Here is a 22,158-nt window from a genome sequence, read left to right as displayed (position 1 = left end):
GGACTTTTCCGAGGTAGTTTCCTAAACATGTGAGATGGGGGTTGCAATAGCAAGTAGCCTACCTATCTCATGTGAAATAATAGATGGAAAAATCCTTAGAAAAGAGAAGAGCGGTATTATAAAAGATGAAGACGCCATTATTAGGGGAACTGGATGAGAGGCAGGTATGGACGGGAGAGAGGTACATTAGGATGCCCTAATGATGGGCAAGGATGCAGGGGAGATTCAAGGGCTGTGGGAGGGAAGGAGTGGGGGCAAGCATGTGTATGGATAGAGTGGGGCATGGAAAGCATCTTGGAGGTTCCCAACTCTGAATCCAGCAGCAGTGAGGAGGGGGATGGAATGGCCCCTCCAGTCTCGCTCCCCTCCTCCAGGGTGGCTTCCCTCAGCATCTCACAGCCTCGGTCACCATGTACAGACAGGTTTTCCCCATGCTCCTGAAGCTTCTTAGCTTCTTGTGCTGCGGGGGTGGAGCTGGCTCTGAGTGGGTGAGGCTCTCTTCTGATCCATGTCCAGCTCCCTCAGTGGCACCCCTAGGTCTACCCTTCCCTCAGCCCATTCCCTTGGAAGGAAGAGTGTGTGTGTGTGTGTGTGTGTGTGTGTGTGTGTGTGTGTGTGTGTGTGTCTCAGAGGGACAGGGGACCTGTGGGTTCTAGTCTTGCTTCTTCCCTGACTCCCTGTGTGACATTGGACAACTCACCATCCCTCTCTGGGCCTTTTCGTAAAGTGAAGACCCCTGCCATCTCTGATAGCCTGAACCCCTCTGGGTGGGGGCATACCCCTTGGTGCCAGCCCCCTTGGCTGGCCTGGCATCCTCAACCTGCCTCCCCACCTCAGTCAGCAGCTCACCCCTTCTTAGGTTTTCCAGATCATTCACAATGCTGAGGTTTTGGCTGTCCATGGAATTTTGACATTTGCTGCTGACTGTGACAGAGATATTCACCAGGTGCCCTACGACTGCAGTCTTGGTGATCTTGGAGTCTTTTCTTGGTTCTCCGGGACAGACACCATGCCATTGTGCTTGTTCCCATACATCCTTTGAGAGAACCTTCCCTGATGGCTTGACTCTGCATGATAAATTGCCCCGACCCCTAAAATGAATAAAAATTGAGTGCTGACTTCAGACATTAGTTTTAGTGTGGGGACTTGAGTTTATTTTGTTTGTTTGTTTAGTTTTGTTTTTCGGTACGCGGGCCTCTCACTGTTGTGGCCTCTCCCGTTGCGGAGCACAGGCTCCGGACACGCAGGCTCAGCGGCCATGGCTCACGGGCCCAGCCACTCTGCAGCACGTGGGATCTTCGCGGACCGGGGCACGAACCCGTGTCCCCTGAATCGGCAGGCGGACTTTCAACCACTGCGCCACCAGGGAAGCCCTTTTGTTTTTTTTTTTTAAACATTCTAAAAGAGGAAGAGAGTAATCGTCATAAGTGCAGAAATGAGTATTGTGACTGGGAGGAGATAAGCTGGATTTTCCAGGGACCTGAGGCAGGTGTGTGGGTGTGGTGGTGATTGTGGGACATCAATTGGGGACAGAGAGACAAGAACAGAGAAGGGCCATGATGTGCTGAATCAGGTGCTGGAGAGCCATCTTCACCCATTCAAAGGGCTGTCGTTTCCAGGAGAGACTGGGCTGCTCTGCACAGCCTCAGGGCAGATCTTGGTCCCATGGAGGAAGGAACAAGGAGGCAGCCCTGGTAGAACAAGCATTTTTCCAATAGTCTTTCTGCATTATTTACTTCTGCCCTCATAGGAGGGAAACTTTCTCAAATGCATCACGGGCTCCCTGTCCCTGAAAGTGGACACTCCAAGATTTGACCTCTTTTGCAGGTAACTCAAAGTCAGTGAGATTAATAGTATGCATTTTGCCAACATCCATAGGCCCCTTAGAGGTGGGGAGAATAATTTGTCCACACAGGGTCATTTAGAAGACACTACATGTAAATTGGTGCAGCCACTATGGAAAACAGTACGGAGTTCATCAAAAAACTAAAAATAGAGTTGCCATATGATCCAGCAATCCCACTCCTGGGCAAATACCTGAAGAAAACTGTAATTTGAAGAGATACATGAACCCCAATGTTTACTGCAGCACTATTCACAATAGCCAAGACATGGAAACAACCTCAATGTCCATCAACAGATGAATGGATAAAGAAGATGTGGTACATATATACAGTGGAATACTACTCAGCCATAAAAAAGAATGAAATGAAATAATGCCATTTGCAGCAACATGGATGGACCTAGAGATTATTGTACTAAGTCAGAAAGAGAAAGACAAATATCATATGATATCACTTATATGTGGAATCTAAAATATTACACAAATGAACTTATCTCCAAAATAAAAACAGACTCACAGACGTAGAGAACAGACTTGTGGTTGCCAAGGAGGAGGAGGGGTGGGGGAGAGATGCATCAGGAGTTTGGGATTAGCAGATGCAGACTATTATATATAAAATAGATAAACAACAAGGTCCTACTGTATAGCACAGGGAACTGTATTCAATATCCTGTGATAAACCATAATGGCCAAGAATATGGAAAACAATGTAGGTACTTCCTTGTTGGTCCAGTGGCTAAGACTCCGTGCTCCCAATGCAGGGGGCCAGGCTTTGATCCCTGGTCAGCGAACTAGATCCTACATGCCGCAACTAAGAGTTTGCATGCCACAACTAAAGATCCTGCATGCTGCAACTAAAAAGATCCCACGTGCCACAACTAAGACCCGGCACAGCCAAATAAATAAATAAATATTAAAAAAGTAAAAAGAATGTATATACATGTATAACTGAATCACTTTGCTGTACACCAGAAACTATCAAAACATTGTAAGTCAACTATACTTCAATAAAATAAATTTAAAAAAAGAAGACATTACAGGGCCCTACTGCATTGCTTTTTGAGTTCTTAAAAATACTTTTAGGAAGGTCTCTCCCTGCTCTCAGGCTGTTGATACTCCCTGCTATTATTCTATCTGTAGTGAAATTTTTTCCTACTTCAAATATACTGCTTCTAACCTGTTGTATCAAGGAAACCATAGTTCCAAAATTATTAGAACTCTATGTAAAATAAGATTTTAAAACATAGGCGAAATAAATGGGTTCTGAGTGAGTGCTCCTGTGAACAAAGTATCTGAACCTTTGCTTTAGATGCCCCTTTTGGGCTCACGTGGCCCCTGCGCACACCTCTGTCGCCCGGGCTGTCATCACTAACTGTCAGGTCTTCCAAGGATGGGCACCACAATTTCCTCATCTTTGAATCTGCAGCACCTGGTATGTAGTAGTAACTCAATAAATGTTTGTTGAATGAGCCAGTGGACTTGTGGTGGCATGCGCTTTGGCAGCTAAGATGCCTTGCTCTGTCTGCTTGGTTTTCTGCCTTCCTGGTTTGGGAAATCATGCCTTACAGGCAACCGAGGTTACTGATAACAGGACCCCAGAGAAACGAGAGGAAACTGTTTCTGGTTGGAACTCCCCATAGTCTAATGGGGGAGGTACTTGGAAGAAGCTGCCTGGGTTCTCTTGGTTTTGATACTGACACCCCTCATTCAGGGTTGCACTTGGAATGTCTGCACAGGAGCCCAGGACAGGAAGGGTGGGGCACTACTTCTTAAGGGCCTCCCTCAGCTCCCTTGTACTCGGTTTGTTCTCTCTCCACTTCCTTTAGTAGATAACTAGGCTTTGTACGTGCTTCAGTCTCTGTGTCTGGGAGATGTCTTGGTCTCACCAACATCAGAGCTCCCCAAAGAGAAAGGACCCTATTTCTTCCATTAGTCTGGGGGTTCCCTGAGAGATAGGGTCATAGCTCTCCTCCTCAGACTGGGGCTCCCTGAGGGCAGCACCTGCTTTCTCTGCTGCTCCAGAAGCTGGTGGTGGAAGGGCTGAGTGAGGGACTCTCCTCTCCTCCCACCTCCACCCACAGACCACCGGCTCCAGGGTGCTGCCCATGGATGACAAGCCGGGATCTGCCTTCCTGGGTTCTTGCATCAGAGCTGGACCAGGCATGTGGCTGGGCTCTCTTGGTAGCTGGCAGCCTTTTTTTTTTGGCTGTGTTGGGTCTTCGTTGCTGCGCACGGGCTTTCTCTAGTTGCGGCGAGCGGGGGCTACGCTTCGTTGCGGCGCGCGGGCTTCTCATTGCAGTGGCTTCTCTCGTGGCGGAGCACGGGCTCTAGGCGCAAGGGCTTCAGTAATTGTAGCACGCGGGCTCAGTAGTTGTGGCTCACAGGCTCTAGAGCACAGGCTCAGTAGTTGTGGCGCACGGGCTTAGCTGCTCCGCGGCATGTGGGATCTTCCTGGTCCAGGGCTCGAACCCGTGTCTCCTGCATCGGCAGGCGGATTCTTACCCACTGCTCCACCAGGGAAGCAGCTTTGTTCCTGGCTCCAGCACATCCCGATGGGAGAGGTTGGTCTTGACATAACGTGTCCCCCTTTCCTCTGTACCAGGCAGAAGGTCCAGAAGCAGGCAACCAAAACGAGGCCATCCAGCTGCCTTGCCAGGGCCTGCGTGGCGTCTCGGAACACTGGTCCTATGATCACTGGTCTCCGGCAGAGATAAGGATGGGGCTGAAACCACTTCTGCCACCCCTTCCTGCCTGCCCAGAGGACAAACACAACCCAGAGGCCAGGGTGCTGATGGTAGGGCTTAGGGGTTCAGTAACTGTTGTCCTAGCAGGAGCTTCTCTGAGGCTGTGGCGGCCCCACCTTGCCCAGTTTCCTGTGATGCGCTGAGCCGAAGTTACTGCGTTGGACACCCCCCTCACACCAAGTTCTGACTCAGAGACCCCAACTGGCTCGGGCGAAGAGGTCTCTCCCTGGGGAGGAGAGCCGGTGAGGCACCTGTCTGCCACCTCCCTACCCTGCCCCCCCATATTCTGCCCCACTTGTCCTCCCTCTCCTTTCCCTCCTGTCCTAGCTCCAGAGAGGGAAAGAAATTTGAGCCAGAGGGGAGCCATAATGATAACTGGTGGGACGTTTATTATCCAGGGCTCCAGGACCCCTCCTGATCCGGGCTCCAAGCAAAGCTTCCCTCCCTGGATCCTTTCCCATCCTGAACTTACCTCTGAGCATTGGGGTTAGGGATGACGGTAGGGGAACGCACTCTCTGCAGACCTTAAAGATGCTATCTCCGCTGCTCAGGATGACAGGAAGTTGAATGAGCCTCCAGGAATGGGCATCAACGATAGGGACACGGTGCCCCACCCGACCCCCACCCTCCCACCCCCATGGGTCTCCACAATCTACTTCCCAGAACCTAGGGAGATGAGTCCCAGCCTGATTCCAGAAGGGGGTGGGTGAGCAGAGTGGGACAGATTCTGAGAGTGGCAGGGGAGGGAGTGACGGAGGGTTTGATAGGGATTGGGCCAGGATTCTAAGGCCCAGGCCAGGATGTGGCTGGGTGGACGGTCAAAGGTACAGCCTGAAACTTCCCACATCCAAGTTCTTTCCTCCATCCCTGAGCACCTCTGGAAATGAACAGGGAGGCCCATGTCCCCTGAGAAAAGAAGATGGGGGGCTGTCCCATGTTCTTCTGAGATGAGTCAAGTTGAGGTTTCCTGGATGAGGTGAGGAAGCTCAGCGTTGGAGTGGTGGGAAGAGCCTCAGGGATCGAGAGAGGAGGGGGCAGGGCTGGAAAGGAGACAGGGAAGTCAGGATGGGTCAGAGGGACGAGGGGAGGTGACTGGATTCCTCTTTGCCACTCCTTGAGTGGCCGCCTATTCTGCCCCAGGCTCTGCCGTAAGTTGGGTGGAACCCTGGTTCAGTGGTTCTTATCTTCAGTTTCTACTATGGGTTCCAAGAGCTTTCCCAAAGTGGCTGTTTCCTCCATGGAAGCCACGTGATGTATCACCCTCACAGGGGCAAGGGACAGGGAGTGTTGGCCCCTTTGGGTCCCTTGAAAAGCCTATTTGGTGATAGGGATGTCTCATATGGCCCCCTCCTTCAGCCAACCTGGTCTCTGCCCTCCCCCTCTGCCCAGGAATTCTTTTACTAACTTTGGGCACATCTAGTTTCTCCCTACCCCTTGCTCAGACTCCCGCTGAGAGAAGGGACAGACAGCTAAGAGAGTACCGGCTCCCTCTTCCTTTGCTTCCCGTGCACCCCGAGCAGGCTGGAGACTGATGCCTGGGCTTTGGCCTCCTTCCCTCCTCCCTTGTTGTCCTCCCTCCATGTCCCCTTCCATTCCCCATCCTTCTTCCATTCCATCATCATTAATGCATAGGCCCTGGCATGCCTGGCAGACAGGCTCTGGTGTCAGGAGCTGGGAGGTAGCATGGGAGAAAGGAGCTGGCACGCAGCCCAGTGGGAGCACCCGCACCAAAGGGGTGGTGGAGGTAGCAGAGAAGGTCTCAACACCCTCCCACTCCTCACTGCGGGGCCACATGTGTTCAACAAACTGAATGATAAGAAAGAGATCGGGGCATTAATAAAGGGGCTTTATTGGATTGTCCAGTGATGTTCTGGAGATGGGAAACCTCCCCACCTCCCTTCCAGCTCTCTAGTGACCCATCCCCAGCTCAGGCAGAGCAGAAAGTTCTTCTCCCCCAAGGGCAAGGGTTCAGGAAGCCCTTCTGGGTAAAAAGGAGAGAGCAGAGAGATAGGGAATCTCTGGAAAAGGAAGCAGGGAACCCTAAACCAGGGGATCACAATAGAAGGTACAGGGAGAAGAGCCTGGGGCCGTGAGAGAGGCAAGAAGCATGGGGCAGGGGGCGGGGAGGGGAGCTTTTCAGCAGAGGCGGCGGGAGAAGAGAGGAAGAGCCCACGGGGTCCTTTCTGACCTCACTGCCACCTTGGTCCCGCCATCCCCTTGCCCCTCTATGCGCCCTCTTCTCCAGCCCCCAGATATGTCTTGCCGCTGCTCAGACGTTCGAAGTTTTACATCTTCTTCGTCTGGGTCCACCATCTTTCAGCTGGGGGCCTCCCTCTTCTGCCCAAAGCCCCCCTCATTCTTGCGGAGTCAGTTCAAACATCCATACGGCGCAGCCTTTGAGATCACCTCCGCCACGCTCTCAAGCTGCCTGCTCCTACCTCCAAGTTGGCATACGTGACCATCTACCATCGTTCTCTGTTCTGGGGTCCCCCCATCACTGTGGGCTCAGAAGCTCTGGGTCTCTGAGTCTAGCACAACCCAGACCCAGCGTCGGCGTCAAAACTCCCAGGCACCAAAGATGGTGCTGGAGGAGTGAGAGAGATCAGGTGTTTCGGGGAGACAGAGGAGGAAGGAGGTGGAATTGGGGGGTGGGAAGGGGCTGCAGAGGAGGCAGAGGGGGTGGGAGGAGAGGAGAGGGCATAGGAGCAGGGGTGTGGGGTGCAGGGTCGGAAGAGTAGCCCTGGTCATCAGACCACGGTGCTGAGGGTAGAGGAGTCCTCAGAGTGCACAGGCGGCACGGGGGCCCGCTTGAGGGGACGTCGGGTCCCATCCCGGTTCTCCCACACGTACTGGGCCAGATAAGCCACCACCAGCACCAGCCAGCCCCCCATGGTAACCAGCAGGGCCACGTCGGTGCTGTGCCGGGCCCCGCCCCGCCCCGTCCCACACAGCTCTTCCTCCTCGACCAGCGGCAGGAACTCCTGTCCCACGAGGTCTGATCGGGCTCCCGGGCCACAGACGATGCCCGTCTCAGTGCCTGGTGCCAGCCTCACCCGCCGAAGCACCTCCTGCAGGGCGCAGTCGCAGCGCCACGGGTTGGCAGACAGGTTCACTTGGATCTGCAGCCCCGCAAAGGCCTCCACGGGCACCGAGGCCAGCTGGTTGGCAGAGAGGTCGAGGTGGCGCAGCGTGCCCGCCAGGCCCTGGAAAGCGGCCCCTGAGACGTGGGCAAGGACATTATGGGATAGATCCAGCTCCTCCAGGACAGGCAGGTGCTGGAAGGCCCCAGCCGGCACGGACGCCAGCCGGTTGGCGTCCAGATAGAGCTTGCGGGTGTCATTAGGGATGCCGGTGGGCACAGCCCTCAGGCCTGCCTGGCTGCAGCGGAATGTCCGCTCCCCAGCTTCTTCTGCCACGTAGCAGCCCTGGGGAGACAGCCGGGGGCTTGGCACAGTGCCCCCTGTGCCTATCACCAGCAGCAGGGACAGGAGGTGACCAGCTGGTGGGAGCATGGCCGCAGATTGGCATAGTCCTGGAGTGGAGTAGGATCTGGGGAAGAAAAAGCCCCGTAAATGAAGAATAAGTCCAGAGAATTCCATTCCCACGGCCAGCATTCTCTTCCTGAAGTCCCCCTGTGGATTCCTTTTGGGCCGGGGCCTCTCCTTTGGGAGCTCTCTCAGGCCTGCTTGGCTTTTTTGCTTCTTTGGGGTCCAAGACTCCTTATTGGGCCCTTTGGGTAGAGGGTCCCCTGGGCCTGAGACTCTTCTAGGGTCTCTTTGATTCTGGGAGGCTAATCTATGAAGTCTCTTGGTCCAAAGCCCTACTGGTCATTCTGGGTCTGGGGGCTTCTCAGTGTCTGCTTCTGCTCATGTATTGATTTCCTTCATTGGAATACAGGCTTTTCCTGCCAGCCTACCTGGATGGCTGCCAGGTGGGCCAGGTAGGCCCCAGAGAGCCCGATCAGCAACAGGGCTTTGCAGCGTCCAGCTAGGCTAGGTGATTCAGGCCCCAGCTCCTGTACCCATTCACCCTTTCTCCTGGAACGTCCGCCCCTCTGCCCGTCCCGGCTTTGTCCTCTCCGCCCCACTCTTCCCCCCTGTCCTCTCCTTCCTCCTCCCAGCCTCTCACCCCTGTTGGTGGGAGAGCCTTCTCCTGTGCTGCCGTCTCCCCGGAAGTAGCCTCCCTGCTGCTCGGCTCTGGAGACCCGCTTCCTCCTCCAGAAGCCTTGCTCGCTCGCTTGTAGATGCTGGAAGTTGGGGGCTGGGGCCCAAGAGTGTTGGGTTTCCTGGCATATGACTCCAGGCCCCAGGTGTCAGATACCTGAGCCATGGCCTGGCCAGGCGATGCCAAGAGAGGGCAGATCCCGGACCCTGATGAGCTCTGCCTTGGGAAGACTGGGCCCCAATTCCATTCCCTGCCTCAGGCTCCCCTTCCGAGGCCTTGACATGCTATCCTCCATCCTTCCTCTCCCAGCTGGGGCTGAAACTCTGCCTCTTAGAACCTCTGCCCTCTGCCCAGAGCCTGTCTGAGCAGAGGGATCCCTGCTTGGCAGGCTTGGGGGGCAGAACTGGGGTGGGCCCCCTCTCACATCCACTGTCTCCTGAACTCATCTCCCTTCAGCTCCATACCTCCCTTCTGCCCTCCTACAGTGCACCGTCTCCCATGGTGAACAAACTTTCCTCAGCCTTTTCCTTGGAAAACTTGTCTCTCTCTCTGCAGAGGACCTCATCTCCTGGCTCCTCACAGGGTACCCGACCTCCTTGCCTGGCAGGGGGCACTGCGTTAGTTCTCTGCACTGTTGGTAGACGGCCCCTCAAGGAGTTGGAAGGGGTTCTTCAAGGTTTCTGAAGTCCAATATGGTCATCTACAAGTTTTCACGCTGATTTTCTGTTCTGGATTGGAGCTGACTGAGATTCTCTTAGTTTGCTGGGGCCTTGAGCTCCCAAGTTGGTACTGTTAACTCTCCTTCAGGCCCGGGAGTCAAGGAGGGCTTGTACGACTTATTCCCCAGGGTCTTTTGATCCCTACCATCACGTGCAGCCATGCCACCCCATCACACCACCCTTTTTTAATGTAAAGGAAGGGAACAGAAAACTGGGTGTCACAGAGATTTGCACAAAGGAGCCTGAGGTCATACGCTGTGGAGACCTTTCTGAGAAGGAAAACCTTGCTGGATTTTGTAAGAGACTATGGGTGACCCGGATCGGACAACAGAAGTGAGGGCCCAGTGCAAAATGAAAATGTGGGGCTCCTTTGTTCAAAACTGTTAAGAATTTCAAGACGGCAACCACAGCACATCGTAAAACCAGGTGCAGGGCCCTTCTGAATGCAGGGCGTGAGGCCCTGTGGGACTGCACAGGTCGCAGGCCGCTGAAGCTGGCCCTGTAGGTGACCTTTGGACGAGCGATTTCAGACGCGTGATGGAAGCCAGAATCAGAGGGTAGGATACTGGATGATGTTATCTGTGGGCATGTATTTACCACTGACTCATTCTGGTGACATCAACAGGGTCATTTCTCAGACTCCCGTTTGTCCAAGGAATCAGATAAGACACACTTTTTACACCTGGACAGGAGAAGTGAACATTTTGTCTGTGGTTGCTTGTTAGTTAGGCCAGGCACTCTGCCATTGAATACTTGGGAGTCCATTTTGGGATTGGGCCTGAAAGCAGAAGAGGAAGCACATGGAAGCCTACCCCTCCCACGGCTCTCACGTCACGCTGGGCAGGGGCTTTAACGAAGGCACAAGAGGTGAGTTATCTCCTTCTCCGACTAGGCCAGCTACCAGGAAAGAGTGGGACTGGGGTTTCCAGCACAGCAGCTGCTGGAGAAGTAGGAAGTCTGCTCACCTAGGAGGGTCCAGCTGGCTCATGGACGTGGTGCACTGAGGGTGGTTAAGTGCAGTGCTCAGTAGAGAAGGGAGGACAGAGAGGAGGAAGGAACCACACTCAGGACGGTGCACAGTGCAGACTGGGGGTTGACAAGGTTGGAGCAGAAGTTCTTCCCTGCCATTCATTCATTCATCCATTCGTTCAGTGAGGGTTTCCTGTGAGCCCCATGTTATAAGTAGTACTGTGCTCAAGATTCAGCCCCTGTTCTGAGGGTCTCAGATGGCTGTGGTTAACCCAGTGGTTCACCCAGTCTGCACATTAGAATCACTTGGGGGAGTTTCTAAAATTAGTTCTGCTTGGGTTTACCTGCACCAATTTTGTTAAAATCTCTGTGCGTGGGGTCTAGGCCCTGGTGCATTTTAAAAAGCTCCCCAGGTATTTCTAACGTGCAGCCTGAGTTAAGAACTGCCGGTCTAGACAAGTACTGGTGGCGGGGACGCTAACAGCATCTGCCTGGCCCCCTCCGTCATGTCCAAGGCTGAGGAGGCCAAGAAGCTGGCAGGCCGTGCAGCGGTGGAGAACCACGTGAGGAATAACCAAGTGCTGGGAATTGGGAATGGTTCTACAGTTGTCCACGCCGTGCAGCAAATAGCTGAAAGGGTGAAACAAGAGAATCTGAACCCCGTCTGTATTCCCACTTCCTTCCAGGCCCGTCAGCTCATCCTGCAGTTTGGCTGAACTCTTGGTGACCTGGACCGACACCCAGAGACTGACCTCACCATCGATGGTGCCGATGAGGTAGATGTTGATCTCAATCTCATCAAGGGCAGTAGAGGATGCCTGACTCAGGAGAAAATTGTGGCTGGCAATGCCAGTTGCTTCATCGCGATCACCGATTTCAGGAAAGGTTCAAAGAACCTCAGGGAATCAGTGGCACAAGGGGAACCCCCAACAAGGTCATCCCGATGGCCTATTCCCAGTGAGCCGAGCTGTGACCCAGAAGTTTGGGGGCGTGATTGAACTTCGAATGGCCATCAACAAGGCAGATCCCTTGGTGATGGGTAACAGTGAGTCCTCTACATATGAACGAGTTCCGTTCTGAGAATGCATTCATATGTCCAAGTTGTTCATAAGTCCAACAAAGTTAGCCTAGGTACCAATGAACACAATCGGCTCTATAGTACTGTACTGTAATAGGTTTATAATACTTTCATACAAATAATACATAAAAAACAAACACAAAAATTAAAGAAAACATTTTTAATCTTACAGTACGGTACCTTGAAAAGTACAGTAGTACAGTACAGCTGGCATACCGGGGCTGCATCGAGTGAACAGGCAAGAAGAGTTGCTGACTGGAGGAGGGAGAGGAGGTGGGAGATGGTAGAGCTGAAGGATCGTCAACGATAGGAGACGGAGGGCGAGCTGCAATTTCACTCACGCCTAATGTGGATGGCACAGGTTCTGATTCCTTGCTGGATTCAATTCTATCTACCCTCTTGAAAAAATGATCCGTGATGTCTGGGTAGTAGCTCTTTTTTTCTCATCATAGATGACATGGTAGCACTGGATTGCATCCTGAACGGCAGCTGCAACCTTCGTGAACCTTTCTACGTTCGGGTCCTGTGCTTCGATAACTAACAGTACCTCCTCAAATAAAAAAAATCCCCTTGCCATTTCTTGCATCCCGACTCTCTTCGGTTCTTTAGTTACTTCTTCCTCTTGTCTCTCTTTGTCCTTTCTCTGGGCCTCCAATTCCACCAGGTCTTCATTAGTAAGCTCCTCATGTTGCATAGCAACAGCACTGTACAGTAAAGTACACAAAAGCACAACAACTTGCAGAGGATGCACGCATGTGACAAGGTACGCCAGACACATGAACTAACTTGCGTGATTGGACATGTGAACGCACGTTCGCATCTTTGAAAGTTCACAACTTGAAGGTTCATACGTAGGGGACTTACTGTAATGGGAATTTTATCCTGGACTGGAAGTTTGACAGGGTCCACAAATGGAGTGAAGGGAACACAGCTATCAAAATGATCCCAGGTGTGGTGGACACGGACCTGTTCATCAGCATGGCGGAGAGAGTCTACTTTGGGATGCAGGACAGCTCGGTGAACATGAGGGAGAAGCCTTTCTAAAGTGGCCCTGCAGGAGCGGAGTGTGTTCCCCTCACGTCCCCATCCCACCGCCGAGGCGGACGTGCCTCTCCAGGAGCCTTTGCCTTAAAGTATCTGTGCCATGTAGACAGCTTGGCAGGGTGGGGGGGTTGAAGGTTAAATCCTGTCCTCTGACTTATTGTTATTAAATGTCTTTTTTAAAAAGAAAAATACAAACAAACATATATATTTTTGCTGTTAAAAATACTCAGTTTTTTTTTTATAAGATAGAACTTGATTTCATGTTGTATATGAACCATTTACCAAAAGAAAGGAGGACTGTCTTTTAAACTTTTAACTTGAGGCTGCTGGTTACGCTTCTGAATATTGGGTTTGCTGAGAGATGTAAATCAAACTTTCTTTAAACTGGTGAAATGAAGGGCGCAGCCAGCAGTGATTCCCTGATGCCTTACTGGAAACACTGGATTTATTTACTTTTCTGCCACAGTTTTGTTTTCAGTTTTTGTTGCGATTACGCACAACATGTTTTAAGATGTGAATTCCGAAAGTCTGGTGAGTGTAGTGGCGTGGCACTCGTGACGCAGAGTGTGTAAACTATCGAGGGAAAGTGTGGGAGCTCTTTTGCTGAGATGAGGGGGTTCGTTGAGACCCCTCTTGTTGGAAGCCATTGGCCAGAAATACTTACCACTGCTGCCAACCTACTGCTGTGAGCAGCCTTTCAAAGACTGTGTTTTTAATATGTTTTTCGTTCCCTTATTACTCAGCCATAGAAAGGAACGAAGTTGGGTCATTTGTAGCGATGTGGATGAATCTAGAGTCTGTCATACAGAGTGCAGTAAGTCAGAAAGAGAAAAACAAATATCGTCTATTAACGCATAGATGTGGAACCTAGAAAAATGGTACCGATGAACCTATTTGCGGGGCAGGAAAAGTGATGCAGATGTAGAGAACGGACTTGTGGACACACGGGGTGATGGTGAGGGTGGGATGAATTGAGGGAGTAGCATTGACATATATACACTACCATGTGTAAAATAGATAGCTAGTGGGAAACTGCTGCATAGCACAGGGAGATTAGCTCGATGTTCTGTGATGACCTAGAGGGGTGGGATGGGAGGAGGGAGGTCCAAGAGGGAGGGGATATATATATACATAGAGCTGATTCACTTTGTTCTACAGCAGAAACCAACACAACATTGTAAAGCAATTATACTCCAATAAAAAAATAAAATAAAATATTTTTTTGTTCCTTTATTGTTAGTTGCATGGCATCAGAAGTTGTTACCTCTTTATGTTGTTTGAGGGCTGAAATAAAACAGTGTGGGGCCATTTTGAAAGAATAAAAAAAAAAGAACTGCCGGTCTAGAGGGAGACGTGGACGTGTGGACACACGTCCGCACAGTGCCTTTAATGTGATGTCTGCCAGAACCAATGTGTGAAGCCCAGAGCTGTGAAGCCCAGAGAGAGGTTAAGTCACTGTCGCAGACTCTGCTGCTGCTGTCGGGGGAGGTGGCGGGGGGGCGACATTTTAACCTCTACCCAGTTAGGGCTTTTCAGGTGGGCTTGGGAATTAAAGTACCATAAAACAGATGAACAGTAGAAAAGCGTACACATTTCTATGTCTTGGAGGGGGAGGGATAAATTGGGGATTTGGGATTAACAGATACGCACTACTATATACAAAAAAGATAAACAACAAGGTCCTACTGTAAAGTCCTACTGTGTGTGTAACTGATTCACTTTTCTGTGCACCTGAAACACTGTAAATCAACTTGACTTCAATGGGGCTTCCCTGGCGGTCCAGTGGTTAGGACTCTGCGTTTCCACTGCAGGGGGCCTGGGTTCCATCCCTGGTTGGGGAACTAAGATCCTGCAAGGTGTGTGGCGCGGCCAAAAAAAAAAAAAAAAATCAACTATACTTCAATTAAAAATTTTTAAAAAAAATTTATATTAATGACACGGGAGCCCTCATAAGGAAATGGAGACCTAGGGAAGTGGCAAAACATTAATACTTTTATACTAGGTTGAATAAAGAGCAGTGATTGTAGCGAAGTGACTAAAATATACGGGGAGCTTAAAGGAAGGGAAAAACTATTTTAACAAGGCCTGTTTGTACAGAATTCTCTTGGCTTTGATTCTCCATTGAAGAACGTTTCTTTTCTCCCATACAGGGAGGGCATCTTTCACATGGGGGTTTGGTCTCCCGTTTTCTGGAAGAAAAGGGGAGATTAGAATGCTCTTCTTGCATCTGCTCAAAATAATCCTTAAACCCAAGTGGCATATTTTGAGGTGGTGTATTTTGTTTTTATAAATTTATTTTGTTTTCGGCTGTGTTGGGTCTTCGTTGCTGCGCGTGGGCTTTTCTCTAGTTACGGCGAGCGGGGGCTACTCTTTGTTGCTGCGCGTGGGCTTCTCACTGCAGTGGCTTCTCTTGTTGTGGAGCACGGGCTCTAGGTGCACGGGCTTGCAGTAGTTGTAGCGCACGGGTTTAGTTGCTCCGCGGGGTATGGGATCTTCCCCGACCAGGGCTCGAGCCCGTGTCCCCTGCATTGGCAGGCGGCTTCTTAACCACTGCACAGCCAGGGAAGCCCCTGGGGTGGTGTATTCTGCCACCCTTCAGTATCCATTCCTAAGCTCCTTCCTTGATAACACACGCTGTTTCGGGAGTAGCGATGTGCTCCGTCCCTCATGACAGGGTTGATTGGTCCTCTCAGTTTGTCAGAAATCTCGTCCACTTTCCCAGACACCTTGGCAGCTGGGCGTGGTCCACTGTGATCAATGACGTCTAAACAGAAGTCTGCTAAAGGGGTTTCTAGGACAGTCTTTGATTTGCTCATAAAAGAGGGTGGTTTGGGCCCTCCCCTTCTCTGTACAACTTTCTTTAGGCTTTGAACATGAAGGGTCAACTACAGTCTTTTGTGACCTTGAGGCAGCAAAGCCGAAAGAAAGGTGAAGCGTATCACTGAGACATCGGCCTGGATATCGCTCAGCCGCTCAACCGACACAGGCAGCTGCCCACCTCTGGACTCACTATGTGAGAAAAATAATCTCCTGCTTCTTTCAGAGCTTCTCAACTTGGCCGCACATTCGAATGTGGGAGGTTTTGAAAATTACGGATGCCTGGGTCCACCTTAGAGATTCTGATTACATTGATCTGTCATGTGTACAGTGATGGGACTTTTTAAAGATCCTTAAGAGATTCTGATGGCAACCTAGGGTCACAAAAATTCCTTTGCTTGGGTTTTCTGTTGCTTTTAACTGAGAGCATTCCTACCCGATACACTAACTTTTCCAGGATGTTAGGGAAGGCTTTACCAAGGAGTAGCATTTGAGCTGGGTCTTTAAGGCTCGGTTCATCAGGTGAAGCAGCAGAGTATGTTCAGGGTCAAGGGAGCATGAGAAGGCTTGGCTTCTCCTAGACAGTAGAGCAGAAGGGGTGGTGTCAAAGGCTGCAGTTAAAGTGGAAAGGGACCAGATCCTTGTGGTCTCATACACCAGGTAAGATTTAGGACTTGGTTCTATGGCTGATGGATTGACGGTTATTTTTTTTTAAATAAATTAATTAATTTATTTTTGACTGCATTGGGTCTTTGTTGCTGCGTGCAGGCTTCTCACTGCAGTGGCTTCTCCGGTTGCGGAGCATGGGCTCTGCGCCACCAGGGAAGCCCGATTGAAGGGTTTTAAAATTACCTTTGATATTTGGATCACGTTGCTGGCTGTGTGAGGGATGTATTGGTGGAAGAGAGACCAGTTACTGCAACAGTCCAGGTGGGAGATGATGAGGGCATATGCAGGTGACTGATCCCCCAGGGGTCAGTCCAGGTGGGAGGTGATGAGATCAGTTACTGCAACAGTCCAGGTGGGAGGTGATGAGGGCCTGGGTGGACGCCAGAGCATGGGACTGAAGGAGCTATGCCTGGAGGAGCCCAAGATCATCAGACATTTGTGCCACTGGGCACATCCCTTCCCAATCCCCTTGGGCCTTCGGTTCTCTGGACGTCATGGCCTCTGAGATCCCTGCCAGCCTGATGTTCAATGTGTCTATGATGGTGGGACAGGGAAGAGGCTGAGGCACGTCAGGGCCTGGCTCCCAAGTTCAGGGTCCCAGAAAGTAGGTCCTTCAGGCCCCCACCCTGGGCCGACTGAGTCACAACTCCTTCCTCCAAGGGGAGTAACTCCATGCCCCAAAGATGTGACCTTGGAAGGAAGTTCAGCAGGCTTCTAGGACCCTATCTGCCTGATGTTGGAAACTCCCAGATCCAGCATGGGTAGAAGGGGGTCAAAAGGAAAGCAGGAGGGCTGGCTACTTTACCCATCATGTCAGCCAGGGACCCATCTAACGCCAGTCTCCTAGGCAGTGTGGGCTGGAGGGGCAGCAAATGTCTCTGCCATTCCTGTTCCTTGTGGAAACTGACAAGGGTGTATACACCTGCTCCCATCCTCCGATGTACTCTCTCATTTGTTCAACGCACACCTCCTGGGCTTCTTAGGCATTGGGGATGCAGAGAGAAGTAGAACAGCCCCCAGACAATGGTGAAGATGGATGTGAGCACAAACACAGCCCCCTGATAGCCTGGGGTGGGCTCTAGTTGAGGTGTTTGCAGGCGTCGGAGGAGCCTAGAGGAGAAGCAGTGGATTCTGTTTGGACAGCTGGGGAAGGCTTCACAGAGACGGTGACAGGTGAGGGGTGGCCTTGCGGGACAAGTAGGAGTCTACCAGATGGACAAAGGCATTGTAGGCTGAGACACGAGCAAGAAAGAGTAAGGTGTGTTCTGAGAATGGTTAGGGGCTTGGTGTGACTGTAGTTTGGGATGTATGGGTCTATTACCTCCCTCAGCTAATGTTCACTGAGGACTCAGTATATGCAGGAAATGCAAATATGAGTAAGAAATATGAAGCAGGCAGCCTCCAGGGGAAGCGGATGTGTAACAGGTAACTTAAATACAGCACCCTCAGTGTAGGAGAGAAGTCTTTTTTTTTTTTTTAAATATTATTTATTTATTTACTTATTTTTTTTTTATTTTTGACTGTGTTGGGTCTTCGATTCTGCGTGAGGGCTTTCTCTAGTTGGGGCGAGCGGGGGCCACTCTTCATCGTGGTGCGCGGGCCTCTCACTATCGCGGCATCTCTTGTTGTGGAGCCCAGGCTCCAGACGCGCAGGCTCACTAGTTGTGGCTCACGGGCCCAGTTGCTCTGCGGCATGTGGGATCTTCCCAGACCAGGGCTCGAACCCGTGTCCCCTGCATTAGCAGGCAGACTCTCAACCACTGTGCCACCAGGGAAGCCCAGGAGAGAAGTCTTTACGGGGCACCTGTGGAAACATGAGGGACTCATGGTTGGAAGAGTGTTTGTGTCCAGGATTGACTTTTGGGAGAAATGCCACTCCTAGTTGTGTGACCCTTGGCAAAATATTTAAACTCACTGTACGGCAGTTTCCTCATTTGTAAAGTGGAGATAATAAAAGTACTTACTTTGCAGGGCCGTTTTAAAGATTAAGAGAGCTTATGTACGTAAAAACCTTTGCCCAGTGCCTGGAACACAGCAAACGCTCATAATGTTGGCTGTGATTGTCACTGAAGGAGGAGCTGTGTTAGGAAGAGGAGGAAGCTGATCTGGGGCAGTGACCGCCCAGAATTTCTAAAGAGGTGAGGCCTGCTAAGGGTAGTAATGCGACTGGAAGGATGTGAGGGGAGCTTTTCCTGAAGCTACTGTTTTTATATCCATTGCCATTTTGATCTGTAATATTTACAGTTTTCTAAACTGTTTTTATTTCATGAGAGAAAAATCTCAATTGTCTGTATCAGAGAATATGCAGATTGAGGGGTTCCTAAAGAACAGGCTGCTCTTGGTCCCCAGAGGGAGGTTCTGGTTCTCTGGCCTTGGCTCTGGCCCTGGAGGCCCTGGCAGACTTGACTCTTTCCCTCTGCAGCCCAAAATAGCTAACCACAGAGCTGGGCGAGGGGAGGAAAGCGGAGTGCCCACTGGCAGTGCTGCCCGTCCCGGCACCTCCTCCTGTTTCTCATCAGCTTGGTAGCTCTCAGTGCTCTGTCTGCTCAGCATCACTGCCCCCTCCCTTCCGCTGCCACTGCACGCCCATGGTACCCCCACCCAAATAAAAACAACTGCCAATGAAATAAACAGCTCCTTGCTTCATCGCACTTGCTCTGGGTGTGACTTCAAAACCTCCCCTTCGGGAAGGGGGGAGGTGAGGTGGGGGGAGCCGGAGGGTAGCAGGAGTGAATTGGAGCGGGGTAGGAGGTGGTAAGAATGGAGGGGTGCCATTCATTCCCCCAGGGGTCAGAAGAAGGGGCTCTGTTTATTGATGCCCCACCTCCTCACTTCCCACCGCTACCATCACCCCAGGAATGTACTCCCAGCTTATTACCCTGCCCGTGTTTGCTATCTTGGCCCACACAGTGTATCTATGGCAAGCAGAGGCCACACCACCCTGCCAGATGGAAATACCCCAAGGCTGGGAACACGTCTACTTGAGCAGACTAAGGAGCTCCCAGAGGGCTGGGAGAGCCTGCAAAGGTGACTCACTCTGTTTTAAAAACACAAACAGTTTTCATAAAAAATTTAAAACGAATAATCTCACATTACACAAAGTTTGAAACTAGAGAATGAAAAAGATCACCCCCAAACCCTCCATCCTAACACAAGATCTGTTTTTATTTTATTGAATTTCCACAGCCTAGTAAAGTAGATGCTCAAATATCACTCAAATGTGGAACGGATTAACAAAAGTTGATACATATATAGAGTACTCACTGTGTGCCAGGAATTGTTCTAAATGCTTCACACTTAATGACCCATTTAATCTTCACAACAACATGAGGTGGGTATCACCATGATCATCAACATCCTTCATTTTTAGGAACGGCAGCACAGAGAGGTTCGGTGACTTGCCTAAGGTCACACAGCTGGTAACTACAGGAGATGGGAGTTGAACCCTGGCAGTCTGGGGCCAGGATCTTACCAGTGTTACTCTATTTTGTCTCATCAGAATCGTTAATGCATATGCAGGTTTATAAAAACTTATTATGGACAATTTCAAACAGAATCTCATGTTCCCCTCCCCCAGTTTCAATAATTATCACCTCATGGCCCAACTTGTTTCTTTTAATCCCTTCCCCCATCCCCAGCCCCGATGATTTTGAAGCAAATCCAGTCATCATATCATTTCATCCACACATATTTTAGTATTTATCTCCAAAAGATAAGGAGGTTATTTATTTATTTTATTATTATTATTTTTTAATGTATTTATTTTATTTTTGACTGCATTGGGTCTTTGCTGCTGTGCGCAGGCTCTCTCCAGTTGTGGCGCGCGGGCGCCGCTCTTCGTTGTGGTGTGCAGGCTGCTCATCGTGGTGGCTTCCCTTGTTGCGGAGCACGGGCTCTAAGCACAGGGGCTTCAGTAGTGTGGCACGCGGGCTCAGTAGCTGTGGCTCGCGGACTCAGTAGTTGTGGCTCACGGGCTTAGTTGCTCCGCGGCATGTGGGATCTTCCCGGACCAGGGCTCAAACCCATGTCCCGTGCACTGGCAGGCGGACTCTTAACCACTACGCCACCAGGGAAGCCCGAGGTTTTTTATTGAAAAAATTACCACAGCACCATATCATGCCTTAAAATGTATATTTCATTAAGATCATCAATTTGAATAGTTAGTATTCAAATTTCCTCAATAATTTAATAAAATATATATATTTTTAAAAGTTGGTTTGCTTGAATGAGGACCCAGATAAGGTTTTTGGTTGACAGATTGCTTAATTTCTTTTAAGTGTAAGTCTCTCCCTTTCCTTTTTTTCTTCCAATTTATTTGTTAATAAGGGAATTGTGTTTGTTTTGCTGACTGCACCCCTGGAGAATGCTCAGGCTATATACATATATATTTTTTTGGCCGTCCTGTGGGGCAGGGCTTGTGGGATCTTAGTTCCCTGACCAGGGATTGAACCCAGGCCCATGGCAGTGACAGCCCCAAGTCCTAAACACTGGGCCGCCAGGGAACTCCCAGCTCATGCTATTTTGTATCCTGATCTTTTCATCTAACTTAGCAAACATTTTCCTATACTGCTTATTATATGGCTTCCTACTATGTCACCCAATGGATATAGTACGATTATTTTTTTCTTGGGCATTTGGGTTGCTTTCAGTTTCCCATTGTTATAACTAACGTTGGAATAAAGATCTTCGCACATAGTGCATGGTACGTACTTCCTTAGAATATGCTACCAGAAATGGAATCATGGCTCTGAGGCCTGAACAATCGTTCAGCCTCTTGGCACAGATCACCAAGTGTCTGTCCAAGGGGTTATGCATGCCCAGCACCACACAAGAGTGCTGTCACTCATTCTAAGTACTTAGGCCTATTCAAGGCTGAAGGATGTTTGGTGAAGACGTGATAATTATGAAGGCAGAGAGCTAGAGGAGAAAGATGATGACAGGGACTCAGGCTAAATTAAGCAGAAAGTGATCCACAATTTACCACAAACCTAGAGTGAGTCAGTACTCTGTTCATTCCTGTTGTGAAAGATAAAAAACAACAAACCCTTGATAACAGGAGCTATTAATAGGGCATGGCATGTCCAATAATCTTTCTGTTAAGACTATGCATTAGTCAGACCCTTATTTGAGACATGGATCCAGTCTGGGTCACTGAACTTCACAGAGAGTGAGGAAACTGGCAAAGATCAGAGAGCTTGATCAACTTCGGGGAAGACGGAAGAATCCCAGAGAAAAGTCGAAGGAGACAAGTAGGCTCACTTTGGGAAAAATAAGAGACTTTTTTTTTTTTTGCTGTACGTGGGCCTCACTATTGTGGCCTCTGCCGTTGCAGAGCACAGGCTCCAGACGTGCAGGCTCAGCGGCCATGGCTCACAGGCCCAGCCGCTCCATGGCATGTGGGATCTTCCCGGACCGGGGCACGAACCCGTGTCCCCTACATCGGCAGGCAAACTCTCAACCACTGCACCACCAGGGAAGCCCAAGAGATTTTTTTTTTTTTGCCTCAATACTGGGGAGGCTTCTAAGGAAAGGACAACACTCAGTTTTTGCTTATTTCTTCACAAGGCTGACTGTAAGGAAAGGGGCCTCTCCCCACCAGTAGGAACTTCTGTAAGACACAGCAAAAATTTTTCAGACTCTGGGGTGACCATTTAGGTCTTGGGCTGAGTGCTCTTGGGCTACTGGCCCTGGAAATATTCGAGAAGCTGCCTGTCCTGCTCTGACTGTTTCAGATATCCACCTGCTTGGTGCCCACTAGGTGCCTCTGGGGGCCCCACTCCTGCTTTGTGACAGCTGTTCCCTGGAAGCCCCCTTGGGGAGGGGTGGGTGAGCTCACCAGAGGAGTGCTCCCCAGGTTCGCTGGGCCAGCATTCTCCTTTTTGTCCCCTCACCTTCAGTGTGTGTTTACAGCCAGTCAGATTGGCGTGTCATGACATCACCTGACCCTGCTATTCCAGCCCTGTTGTGCATAGAGTGGACTTAGAACCTGGGTCGGGGGATTGGAAACTCCTCAAACAAGGCACTCTTGGTGACATGGAGAGTGGGAGTGACCCAGGAGACCTCAAGAGTCGTTTAGTTCAACCTCCTAGAGCAACAGCTTCCTACCACGCA

The 22,158-nt window shown here is 50.5% G+C and overlaps 1 protein-coding gene and 1 pseudogene across 1 annotated transcript; one reads left to right on the top strand and one right to left on the bottom strand.

Moving 5' to 3' along the window:
• Nucleotides 1–7,334: 7,334 nt before the first annotated feature.
• LRRC3C (leucine rich repeat containing 3C) lies at nt 7,335–9,213 on the bottom strand. Its single transcript, XM_033847693.1, has 2 exons — nt 9,176–9,213; nt 7,335–8,136 (listed from the first exon to the last, which is right to left on the bottom strand). Exons 1-2 carry the CDS (start codon nt 9,211–9,213, stop codon nt 7,335–7,337), a joined length of 840 nt encoding a protein of 279 aa, XP_033703584.1.
• Nucleotides 9,214–9,776: 563 nt separating this feature from the next.
• On the top strand, nt 9,777–13,631 carry LOC101318952 (ribose-5-phosphate isomerase-like; annotated as a pseudogene).
• The last annotated feature ends 8,527 nt before the right edge of the window (nt 13,632–22,158 follow it).

The sequence above is a fragment of the Tursiops truncatus genome, chromosome 20 (genome assembly GCF_011762595.2).
Source record: "Tursiops truncatus isolate mTurTru1 chromosome 20, mTurTru1.mat.Y, whole genome shotgun sequence".
NCBI classification, from domain to species: Eukaryota; Metazoa; Chordata; class Mammalia; order Artiodactyla; family Delphinidae; genus Tursiops; species Tursiops truncatus.
Note: the sequence above shows the minus strand (reverse complement) of the source record. Positions and strands in the feature narration are given on the sequence as shown.

Excerpts from the sequence above, each read along its gene's own strand:
- LRRC3C (XM_033847693.1), bottom strand. The coding sequence starts at position 9,213 with ATGGAGCTGAAGGGAGATGAGTTCAGGAGACAGTGGAT. Across the intron at positions 8,137-9,175 it reads GAGTTCAGGAGACAGTGGAT|ATCCTACTCCACTCCAGGAC; the intron begins GTGAGAGGGGGC and ends TTTCTTCCCCAG.